The sequence below is a fragment of the Zonotrichia leucophrys genome, chromosome 29, assembly GCF_028769735.1.
Source record: "Zonotrichia leucophrys gambelii isolate GWCS_2022_RI chromosome 29, RI_Zleu_2.0, whole genome shotgun sequence".
Classification (NCBI taxonomy): Eukaryota; Metazoa; Chordata; class Aves; order Passeriformes; family Passerellidae; genus Zonotrichia; species Zonotrichia leucophrys.
The window spans coordinates 2,863,546-2,875,895 of NC_088198.1; the positions used below are offsets into that span (position 1 = coordinate 2,863,546).

Here is a 12,350-nt window from a genome sequence, read left to right on the forward strand (position 1 = left end):
TGCCGGTGAGAACGGCGCGGTGCGGGCGGGAAGCGCGCTCTGCGAGCGGGATCGTGACCGCCCGGGGGAAATCCCGAAATTCTCAAAATTCCCGAAAATCCCAAAATTCCCGATACTCCCGAAATTCCAGGCCCCCGCGCCCAACCGTGGGCAAAGGGCAGTGCGGCCGGGTTTGACCGGCACGTCCCGGCCGGAGTGTGGCAGGACCATGGCCGCGATTCCTCACGGCCGGGCCGGTGGCACTGAGGGGTTTTAAGGAAGCGGCAGGTGACGGGGTTTGGTTCCTCTCGGGAATATTCCACAGCAATTTGGTCCCTCTCGGGGATATTCCACAGCGGTTTTAGGATCGCAGTAAGGATCTGGGATCCGATCAATGGCTTCCGTCATGGGACAGTTCCTCAGACATCACTGGGGAGCACAGGAAATTCAGTGTTCCCCCTAAGGCACCAACTGCAGCCAAGCGCCTCTAGAAATAGGAACCTGATTTTTTCAGGATCCCGGAATTCCTGAGGTTGAAAAATCCCGCCAAGACCATGGAATCCAACCTTGTCCCCAGCCCAGGGCTCTGAGCGGCGCCTCCAGCCCTTCCTGGGACGGCTCCATGAATGAGGGGACCCAAACCCTCCATGGCAGCGCCAATTCCTGACCCCCTTTCCATGGGCAATTCCTGCTGTGTCCCCCCTGGGCCCATTCCCTCTCCTGTCCCTGTTCCCTGGGATAAATCCCGAATCCCCCGGCTGTCCCCTCCTTGTGCAGAGGCAGAAATTCCCCCTGATCCCCATTTTCTCCAGCTGAGCCCCTTCCCAGCTCCCTCAGGATTCTCCAGCCCCTTCTCTGATCCCCAAAAACTGATCCCCAAAACTCCAGGTACAGGAACAGCCCAGCTCCTTCACACCCACACTCCTCATACAAAATACAAGATACTTACAAGTTCTCCCTCTGCCCAGGATCAATTTTAACCCGCGTTTTCTTCCTTAAAAATAAAATTCCTTCATGGAAACAGCGCTGGAAGGACTAAACAAGCAACCAGGCATCAATATTTATTAACACAAGACAAAGGAAACACAATCAATGCGTTAATGGGACACTGTCCAGCCAGGTGTTAAATTTAAAAATGTAACTAATCTAGTTTTAAATAAATAAAACCTTTATACATAATTACAGAATGCCGGAGTCTGGATTGGACAATGAGAAAGAGGTTGACAGAAATAAAAGCCAAAAAAAAAAAAAGGCATCTAGGGCTAAAATTGATCTGGTTTTTATAACCTTATTTTAGGAGACAGTTAGTAGGACACAGCTGAATTGATTTAAACCAGAAATGAAGTGCAAATTCCAACAAAACGGGACACAACTGTCCTGTTCCCACAGCGTTTGCTCAGAGAAGATTCAGAAACAGTGAGACACACACAATATACTTCAGTCCAGTGGGAAGAATTCCCAGATTTTCAGTTTCACCGCAGTTAAGTTGGAACCCAAGGGGCAAGAAAAGGGAATAATGTGCCCTGTGCAACCCCAGAGCTGCAGCCACACCAGGGGGAGAGGCTGATTTTTGGGAGAAGCACCCAGCCCTGCCCACCTGCCAATGCCTGGAGTGAAAGATCTTGCTTTGTTCCCAAAAAACACGGAAATATCATCGCCAGCTCCAGAGGGAGGGGTGGAATGGTCTGTGCAAGGCTCGTGGCAAGCGCTGAGCAGAGCTGGGGTGGAATTTTGGGGATTCCAGAGCCCCAGCTCCATCCCTCCTCCTGCTGCTCTCTGTGGGAAATGGATTTATAGAAAACTCTCAGGGAATCCGAAGGGAGCAGCTTCTCCTCGTCCCTGGAATGTTCCCTCGTCCCACGGGCAGTGTCCTGCAGTTCTCCAGCACTCAGAAATGGAACGTGCTCGGAGATCTGGAGCACACAGGCAACTTGAAAGGTAAAACCTCAAACCACAGGAAGCTAACAGTACCTATCCAAACCAAAAAATAAGGGGAAAAAAATACAAAAAAAAAAAAAAAGATCAATCCAGTCACAATCAAAAATGCCGTTTCAGGAATTTCACCTGCCACATTTGATGGAATTAATACACACGTGGTTTTATTTGTGAAAAATCACGAATAAAAATAAAAAAACAATCCTGGAATTGGACTTAAAATCTACTTCAGAGGACAAAAAATGTTTGTTGAAACAATTTATCTAAAGCCTTGAGTAAAGAAAAAGGTTCAAGACCACCAGATTTTCCTGGAAAGGTCACACTGGAGTGAAGCTGCTTGGGCAGGCCTGGGCTGTGCAGGAAACACAAAAATGGTGACAAAGAACACGGAATAACAGGAATTTTCTGGCTGAAAGGGGAGAACACCCTTTATGCACTTTACACCCCCCAAAAAAGCTGCAGGACCAACTGTTTTAGTCTTTGACCTGCCACTGTCCCCACTTTGTGTTCAATTTGTTAAAACTAAATATCTTGTAGATTTTGTGCATATTCTGCAGTGGATAAACACAGACAAGGTTCCAAAATGTGCACCTGAAACCCAAAGTGTTTGCAAAGAACTTTAAGTCCAGACCTGCCGCAAAACTTCCAGTTCCTATTTCCCCACCGAGCATTTTTCAAAAATATCATTTGAAACTTCTGAGTTTTGAAGCTCCTGTTTGCAGTGAGGAGCCACCAGGATGCAGCAGGAGCTTCTCAAGGACACAGCTGGGTTTGCTCGTGGATCCACTGGACTCTGTTCCAGTAACTGCCACAGGATCTTCCAAATCCACACCACAAACCTTTTAAAAACTGCCTAAAAACTTTTTTTTGTGAGGTAATCTGGAACATTTGAAAAGTTTATTTACACTGTATACCACATCTGACTCAAAAAACCCTGTTGCAGGATCTGGTAGCAGCTCCTGAAGCTTCCAAAATCATATATTAGCACCCAGAGAAGTGTAATTGCTATTAAAAGATGAAGAATTAAAAAAAAAAAAAAGAGATAATTTTGAGTCAAAGCTCAACCACCAGCAGGAAGAGCTTGTACCTGCTGCTTTCAGGTTTCTCTTTCTTCCCATTCCCTAATGCTGGAGCTGACACAGGATGTGGAAGGCTGGGACAGCAATTTTCACAATGTTATTTAACAATGTGTTTGCCAGAATTACTGGATCCTCCAGTAAAATTGTGTCCAACTTAAACCTGGGATTCTCCCATTCTTTAGAGGAAAGCATTTTTGTTTGCTCCCAGTTTCCACTAAAGGCTGTTCACAGTAATCCTGCTGTGCCTGCAGGGAGCTGGAGGAATCCCAGAGGAATGGCACAAGCAGGGAATTCACTGTGTGCCAGCCTAGGAATGGTTTTCCTTTGCACACCTGGTGCCCCAGGCTGAGGCTGCCCCTCAGTTCCCTCCCTGCACTGCCATTTCTCCCCAATTCCACGCTGAATTCAGCCCTCTGGACAAAGATGTGCCTTAAAACCAAAGGGTTCTGCACAATTCTGGCCAGAATAAAGATGCAAATGAAATCAGAAACCTGGGGAAGGTGGGAGCATCTCACATTGTGTCTAAGCCAATGCCATGATGCTGAGGACCACAAAAGTCACCTGTCCTTAAAAACATCAACCTTCAGCTGCCCTCGCTAGCCAAGTTAATTTTCTATCTAAGTGAATTATGTATAATAATATTTACATATTTAAAATATAGGCAAAATTCTTTTTAAATTCCAGAAATCTCTATATGAATAAGTAACTCTGATTCTGTAAGTTATTGATTTGGTCATGGCACAATTGTCAATAAGTCGTGTGATCCCGTGGGATGAACAAGCTCCAGATGCAAAGGAGATCGTGGAGTAGGGAACTGCAGAACTCTGATGACCCTTTTCTTAATAGTTTATTATCTTAACTAAATAAACCCACCCCTTATAGAATCCTAACCCGGGATTAGATAAAAATACAAATATGTACAACGGGTGAAAAAGTAACACTACTGTAAAGGCCTTGGGGATTCCGTAGCTCACACACTTTCCTTCCCCCTTTGCAGTTCTCTAAAGCTCATGGTTCAGTAAACTGTTACAAACGTTTGCTGTTGCTTCCCCCACGTCCTTCACCCCACCAGGACTGGAACCCCCAGGACAGGAGGGAGGGAATGTGGCAGCAACCTCAAACTTTAGATCAAGTATTAGTAATTTTCACCAGCTTCACTCTGCACAAGCACCCCGATCCCTCTGTGCTCCCATCACATGTTGTAGGCCACGTAAATGGGGTCCAGCTGATCGGCCAGGAAGCTGTCCCGGAGGTGCATGCGCTGCTTCTCGCCTCGGGAATTGATGGGGATGACTCCAGGATCCACCACCACCACCACCCCCACGATCAGGTAATGCTCCTCCAGCACCACGTTGGTCACCAGAGGCACCAGGTCCAGAGCCTCCTGCTCGCAGCCACACAGCTCCACCACCACCACCAGCAGGTTGGTCCAGGTGAACACGGCACTGAAACGACAGAGGGAAAACAACACCAAACTGAGTCGTTGCCACAAAGATCCAAAGTTTTCAGTTCTTTATCTTTCTTTCTTTCTTTCTTTTCCTTCCTTCCTTCCTTCCTTCCTTCCTTCCTTCCTTCCTTCCTTCCTTCCTTCCTTCCTTCCTTCCTTCCTTCCTTCCTTCCTTCCTTCCTTCCTTCCTTCCTTCCTTCCTTCCTTCCTTCCTTCCTTCCGCCACTTCCTTCCTTCCGCCACTTCCTTCCTTCCTTCCGCCACTTCCTTCCGCCACTTCCTTCCGCCACTTCCTTCCGCCACTTCCTTCCGCCACTTCCTTCCGCCACTTCCTTCCTTCCGCCACTTCCTTCCTTCCGCCACTTCCTTCCTTCCGCACTTCCTTCCTCCTTTTTCCTTCCTTTTTCCTTCCTTCCTTCCCCTCCCTTCCCCCTTCCTTCCCTTTCCTTCCGCCCTTCCTTCCTTCCCTTCCCCCTTCCTTCCTTCCTTCCTTCCTTCCCTTCCTTTCCCTTCCTTCCTTCCCTTCCTTCCCTTCCTCCTTCCCTCCTTTCCCTTCCTCCCTTCCTTCTTCCTTCCTCCTTCCTTCCTTCCTTCCTTCCTTCTTCCTTCCTTCCTTCCTTCCTTCTTCCTTCTTCTTCCTTCCTTCCTTCCTTCCTTCCTTCCTTCCTTCCCCTTCCTTCCTTCCTTCCTTCTTCCTTCCCTCCTTCCTTCCTTTCCTTCCTTCCTTTCCTTCCTTCCTTTCCTTCCTTCCTTTCCTTCTTTCTTTTTCTTTATCTTTAGTTCTTTATCCTTAGATGGGTATCAGCTGCCTTGGGGTGTATTTCCAACCTAACTGCAACATGACTTGGTCCTGACGTGACAAAAATCAGACCTATCTCAGCACTACCTGTATGAGACAGGAACCCAAAGCTGCTGTCACTGACTCAGAAATGGCTCTTTACACCCCAGAGAAGAAAATCATCATCATCATTTCTGTGTTAAACTAAGGCTTGTCAGAAAACACAGAGCTTGTTCTCATCTGCAGATGGGAAATCAGGTGTATGACCTGCACAAAACCCCCTGAATTTCCCTACATTTTTTTTTCAGCTGAAACCCTGCATCTTTGCCTGAACTGCTGCATTTCAGCTGGGCTGGGGTGGCTGCACTGCTCAGCAGCGTTTTACCATTCAGCAATGCTCCTGTGGGTCCGGGACACCGAGGTCTCGATGTCGATGGGGTGGTAGCGCAGCCCCCGCAGCTCCAGGGTCTCATCCAGGGCTCCCACAACGTACAGGGCATCGTGGCGCTCTGGGGACACAGGGCAGGAGGGGAATAAATGGAGTTTTGTAAAGGAAAATTGTCTCTTGTATACGCTAAAGAATCCCAGAATGGTTTGCATTGGAAGGAATCTTAAAGCCCATCCAGTCCCACACCTTCCCCTGTCCCAGGCTGCTCCCAGCCTATTGAAGTTCACCATATATTGAAGTTGGAGGGGAGACGACCCACCTTGCGTTGGTCAGCATCGACTCCACTTTATTCATCAATCAGGCACCTTTTATAACAGTGTTAATTCACTTCATGCATATTGCAAAATCTGAGCTCACAATAGGCTAGAGATTACACACCAACTCCTCCTTATGTTTACAATACCAAGATTTGGGTTCTCAAAATTATTCTTGCTTTCCCAAAACAGCCAAAGATAGAACATCCACTTGTTATGAGAAAGCTGCCTGAGAACTCTGATGTGCAAGGCTCTCAAGGCCTTCATGTTTGTCACTTTTACCTGTAATTAAAAATAACCTGAGAACCTCTGCTGTTCACAGAAACAGGCTGTGAGAATCTGCTCCTCACAGCTGCCTTCTAGGCCATCCCTGAAAAAATCTCCAACACCAGCCCTGTCCAGCCTGGCCTTGGGCACTGCCAGGGATCCAGGGGCATCCACAGCTGCTCTGGGCACCTGTGCCAGGGTGTCACCACACTCACAGGAAGGAATTCCTTCCCAAAATCCCCTCTAACCCTGCTCTCTGGCAGTTTTTGAAGCCATTGCCCCTTGTCCTGGCACTCAAGGTTGCTCTCCATCTCTCCTGCAGCTCCTTCAGGCACTGGAAGGCCCCAGTTAGATCACCCAAAGCTTCTCTTCTCCAGCCTGAAGGCAGCTCTGCAGGTGGGGTCTCACCTGAGCAGGGCAGAGGGGCAGACCCCCGCCCCCCTCTCCTGCTGGGGGCTCAGCCCAGCCTTGGGGGTTCCTGGGGCATGTCCAGCACCTCAAACCCTTCTCCCCAGGGCTGCTCTCTCTGCTCACCCCAGCCTGGATCGACCCAGACACGCCCTTGGTTAAACCACACAAGAATCCCATGGGAATGTCCTGTGAGCTGTGCCCAGGTGAAACCCTTGGCGAGATTCCCATGGGAATGCCCAGGCTGCCCATGCCCCTGTGAGCTGTGCCCTCCCATGGAAATGCCCAGGCTGCTCGTGTCCCTGCCAGCTGTGCCCTCCCATGGGATGCCCAGGTGCCCCAGCCCCACCTCCGCTGGCCGCCGTGAGCTCGGTGCGCCGCACGAAGCCCAGGTACCCTGTGAGCTGTGTCCTGCCATGGATGCCCATGCCCATGCCCATGCCCATACCCATGCCCATACCCATGCCCACCTCCACTAGCTGCCCTGAGCTCGGTGCACCACACGAAGCCCAGGTACCCTGTGAGCTGTGCCCTGCCATGGATGCCCATGCCCATACCCATGCCCATGCCCATGCCCATGCCCATGCCCATGCCCATGCCTGTGCCCATGCCCATGCCCACGCCCATGCCCGTGCCCATGCCCATGCCCATGCCCATGCCCGTGCCCATGCCCACCTCCGCTGGCCGCCGTGAGCTCGGTGCGCCGCACGAAGCCCAGGTACCCTGTGAGCTGTGCCCTGCCATGGATGCCCATGCCCATGCCCATGCCCTTGCCCCATACCCATGCCCATGCCCATACCCATGCCCATACCCATGCCCATGCCCACCTCCACTAGCTGCCGTGAGCTCGGTGCGCCGCACGAAGCCCAGGTACCCTGTGAGCTGTGCCCTGCCATGGATGCCCATGCCCATGCCCATGCCCATGCCCATGCCCATGCCCATGCCCACCTCCGCTGGCCGCCGTGAGCTCGGTGCGCCGCACGAAGCCCAGGTACCCTGTGAGCTGTGCCCTGCCATGGATGCCCATGCCCATGCCCATGCCCGTGCCCATGCCCATGCCCATGCCCATGCCCATACCCATGCCCATGCCCATGCCCATGCCCATGCCCGTGCCCATGCCCACCTCCGCTGGCCGCCGTGAGCTCGGTGCGCCGCACGAAGCCCAGGTACCCTGTGAGCTGTGCCCTGCCATGGAATGCCTGTGCCCATACCCATGCCCATACCCATGCCCATGCCCATGCCCATGCCCCATACCCATACCCATGCCCATACCCATGCCCACTTCCGCTGGCCGCCGTGAGCTCGGTGCGCCGCACGAAGCCCAGGTACCCTGTGAGCTCTGCCCTGCCATGGATGCCCATGCCCATACCCATGCCCACGCCCATGCCCATGCCCCACCTCCACTAGCTGCTATGAGCTCAGTGCGCCGCACGAAGCCCAGGTACCCTGTGAGCTGTGCCCTGCCATGGATGCCCATGCCCATGCCCATGCCCATGCCCATGCCCACCTCCACTAGCTGCCGTGAGCTCGGTGTGCCACACGAAGCCCAGGTACCCTGTGAGCTGTGCCCTGCCATGGATGCCCATACCCATGCCCATGCCCATGCCCATGCCCATGCCCATGCCCATGCCCGTGCCCATGCCCATGCCCACCTCCGCTGGCCGCCGTGAGCTCGGTGCGCCGCACGAAGCCCAGGTACCCTGTGAGCTGTGCCCTGCCATGGATGCCCATGCCCATGCCCATGCCCATGCCCGTGCCCATGCCCACCTCCGCTGGCCGCCGTGAGCTCGGTGCGCCGCACGAAGCCCAGGTACCCCGTGCGTGCCCACAGCGTCTGCGCGGCGTCGCCGAAGCTCAGGCGGGTGTTGAAGTGGTCGGCCTGAAGGGTCTCGTTGTCGTAGATGGTGTAGTAGCCGCTGGCTGTGTGGGGGCTGTTCACCCAGATCTGTGCAGGGAGGGGAAAGGGTCAGAGCCCAGGAATGCCCACAGGGAGGGGGTAAAGGAACTGCAACAAGAAGGTTCTGGTTTCATCTGTGGTTTTTCAGATCAGAAAAATTCAGCTTGAACTTCCAAATAACCTGCAGAACCTTAAAAATGCACCTTGAGGTGTAGTCTTGCAGTAACTGTAACTGAGGATTCACTGAGTAAATAAATTGTGGGGTTTTAACACATTCACTCCAAAATTGGATAATAATCCACCAACACAGATCAATATACTGGTGTGTAATCAAAGAAAGGAAAGCCAAATGTAAATGATACTATTTGAGAGCCAGTTTGCAAGATTTAGGGTGGAACAAGCTTCTTTTCAAGTGGGTTTTCTTTAAACTTGACAGTGAAATAATACCCAAATTCAGAATGCTCCAGCAATAATTCATCCTTTACAAAGGCCTGTGTCACAGCTCCAAACTGTCCCCCAGCAGAGAAAAGCCCAAGGAGCAGCAGGAAAAGGTCCCCAAGGAGCAAAACCTGCACTTACCTCCCCAAGGTGAGAATCTCCCAGAGGCCCTTTTGTCTCTGGATTGACAATGACCACCTTGACCCCAGGCAGGATCTAAAGAGCACAAAAAGGAAATGTGCAATTCTTGTTGAATTATATTCAGTGCAATAAAACACACAGGCTGCTCAATCAGGGCACGACTGCACCCATGGACATCACAAACAGGGAAAAAACAGGCAGGACAGGTACAGCAAGGCAAGATCAGGGTATGGATGCATCCCAGGGCTCCAGGGGCACACAGGTAAGATATTCTGACCTTGATTTTGAAGAATTCAGCAAAAAAACTACAGGAAAACCTTTTTCTGTTAAGCTATGAGGGAGTAAGAGCTACAGTAAATCCCAACTACAGCGTGATTTCAAGAATACCAGAGCTCACACTTCTGATATGGTGAATTTACTGCAAAATGGACCAATTCTCCCAACAACTCCAGCAAAACACACTCCTAAATCAACGGGTAATTCCTTATAATCAAATTCCAGAGGGCCAAAGTAACCAAGTGCCACCCTCTCCCATGCCACAGGACTGTCCTTCCCAGCTACAAAGGCAGTGGCAGGTGGGGAGCCGTGGATTTACCTTTCCAGACTCAGAGAGCAGCAGGCTCTGGGGAGCTCCTCGTTCCACCAGACGGACTCTGAAGGTCAAGAAACAAACATTGTCAGGGGAAAAACCAGAGCTGAAGTGTCTGGAGTGGTGTGAAAACAGCACCACTGCAGGGTTTTACACAGTTAATAAATTGGTTTAAGTGAACTTACAGTACCTGTCATGTCTCAAGGATTTCAGGTCCACATACACCGTGGTGGGATCTGGCCCCGATGTTCCCTGAGGAGTTAATTTTTAAAAAAACATTGATGTGTTTAGAGCAATCAGGGGAATTTCTGCCTGAGCCCAGAACTATTTCCAGGGGGTTTCTTACAGCAGAATTCCTCCTCATATTCCCCCACCTTTGCAGCTGCACCCTGCAGTAAGCAGGTGACTTTCTGGGACACCTGTGTGGGGAAGGAGCCTTGGGGAGGGGGGAGACACCCCAAGCCCTGTTTATGTGGAAATAAACAGCTCAGATTCATCTTTCACTTGTTTTGAGCATCTGTGATACGATTTGGCAGCTGAAAATGAGAGAAGCTGCTTCAATCTGGTGCCAGCTGTTCTCTGCAGGGCAGATGTTGGGCTTCAGAAACGTGCCCAGATGGGGAGCGTGGAACACAACCCAGCCTGGCATCTGCAGCCTGGTGCCAGCGACAGCCAGGAGCCCTGGGAAGCCTCACCTGCAAACAGATGGCCACGTTGACCCTGGAGCCAAAGGTGGTGCTCACGGCCCGGGATGAGAGCCCGATGTCCTTGAAGAGCTTGGAGAAGGAATGGGTGAGGGACACGCGCGGCCGCTCCTCGGCCACCACCACGCAGGTCCGGACACAGGACAGGTTAATGCCTCGGGCCTGCACACAAACACCAGGCAAAGGGCTGCAGCTGCTCGTCTGGCCCCTCTCAACCAGCTCTGTTTGCTCCTTAGCTCGTGAAATTACCCAGGAAATGCAGCACAAACTCAGTTCTGAGCTACTCTCACTCTTTCTGATTCTATTTGTAATTGTAAATCTGGCTGCATTTCTATGCCTGACCAGAGGCTGGAAATGCAGCCAGAGCAAGACATGGACTGACAGAGCTCCCTCCTCTGCCCCAGCTCTCCGCTGTTCAGCTGAGATTACTGGTGTTCATCTATCCCCTTTCAGCAAGTTACATTTGTTTCTTAGCTCGTGAAATTATCCAGGAAATGCAGGACAAACTCAGTCCTTGTGTTCTGAGCTACTCTCACTCTTTCTGATTCTGTTTGTAATTATAAATTGTGCCTGACCAGAGCCTGGAAATGCAGCCAGAGCAAGACATGGACTGACAGAGCTTCCCTCTCTGCCCCAGCTCTCTGCACAGCTGCTCAGCTGAGATTACACCTCTGAGTCACTGCTTATACAGATGGAAACCAAACCCAGGCAGAATAAAGTCATCCACTGGGATTGCATGGACTCTTCAGCAACACTGGCACCTGAATCCATCATTATTTCTATGGTGAATGCTCTGACCAGCAGCAGGCAGGAGCTCCCGTGTGCTGCTCACCTGCTGCCACAGCCCAGGCACCTGCAGGGCTCTGTGCCAGCCAGAGAACAAGGCTGAGCCTTCATCTCACAGAGCCACCATCCAGGAAATCCCAGGGAAAAAACCACCCCAGGCATGGCACGGAGCTATTTATTCCCTTCTCTCATCTGCAAGGAGAACACACCTCCATTGAGCAGCTCTCCTGACATGTGCTTTCCATCATGTGCTGGTGGGAGCCTCCACTGCAGACTGTTACATAAGGAATCTGCTGCAGAGCAGCACGGGGATCCTCCCTGCCCTGGCATTCCCTGACAGGTGCTCCCTGCACTGCACAGCCCCTGCTCCTCTCCCAGGGATTTCCTTTTGCAGATTTCCTTTTGGAGATTTCCTTTTGGAGATTTCCTTTTGGAGATCTCCTTTTGGAGATTTCCTTTTGGAGATTTGCTTTTGGAGATTTCCTTTTGGAGATCTCCTTTTGGAGCACCTCTGGCCTGGACATTCGTGCAACACGAAAATCTGAATTTAACAATCATATCACTTTGCTTTACTACCAGAGCTTCCTTAATTTACGTGATGTAACACTCAGGAAATGTTGCTTACCTTTAACATTTCAACTTGGTTTCCAAGTCCCTTTGTACACAGTTCCATGACTGAATAGGAACAGAAAGTGTCCCTTATTTTATACTGGCTGACAGTAGATAACCAGAGAAAAAGATTGGATTCCAGCTCCATAGGAGGAATTAAAATTGACTGATGTCCAGAATACACACTGTGAAGAACATTAAGGGAGAAAACATTTTAGTGAAGCTTGTAGCTATCTTTAAATTAATATTTACTGCATCTGCACATTACATTCCTGCTAGTCCAAAGGCAGGTTGTGGGACTGCAGCTGAGGCAAACTGGAGCAGCAACATTTTAAAAATGCAACTTACTGTACAAGAATAACAATTTATCCACACACAAACACACACTGACAGTGAAGGAAGAGAACTGGCTCAACCCCACAGAGAACAAAACCTCCCTTATTGCAACATGTAATCAAGGCAGAAAGGGAAGAGAAACATTCAGAAGCCAGGAATATTTGGCAGCACAAACACACATAATCAAGATGGGATAACATCTTGCTAATCTGCAGCAAAAGGGAACATGTTGTTGTCAGCTCCAAGACAAATTCC

General features: G+C 50.7%; 1 protein-coding gene across 3 annotated transcripts in view; it reads right to left on the minus strand.

Annotated features, from left to right (window-relative positions):
* Positions 1 to 1,027: 1,027 nt before the first annotated feature.
* The window catches only part of DIP2B (disco interacting protein 2 homolog B), a 64,996-nt gene continuing 53,673 nt past the window's right edge, over positions 1,028 to 12,350 (minus strand). For all 3 annotated transcript variants that reach the window (XM_064734936.1, XM_064734935.1, XM_064734934.1), the window contains 8 exons: positions 11,776 to 11,944; positions 10,356 to 10,526; positions 9,851 to 9,912; positions 9,667 to 9,724; positions 9,072 to 9,146; positions 8,363 to 8,540; positions 5,604 to 5,727; positions 1,028 to 4,438 (listed from right to left, as the gene is read on the minus strand). In XM_064734936.1, the coding sequence (XP_064591006.1) occupies positions 4,186 to 4,438; positions 5,604 to 5,727; positions 8,363 to 8,540; positions 9,072 to 9,146; positions 9,667 to 9,724; positions 9,851 to 9,912; positions 10,356 to 10,526; positions 11,776 to 11,944 (1,090 nt within the window). In that variant the 3' untranslated portion in view covers positions 1,028 to 4,185. The remainder of the gene's footprint in view (positions 4,439 to 5,603; positions 5,728 to 8,362; positions 8,541 to 9,071; positions 9,147 to 9,666; positions 9,725 to 9,850; positions 9,913 to 10,355; positions 10,527 to 11,775; positions 11,945 to 12,350) is intronic.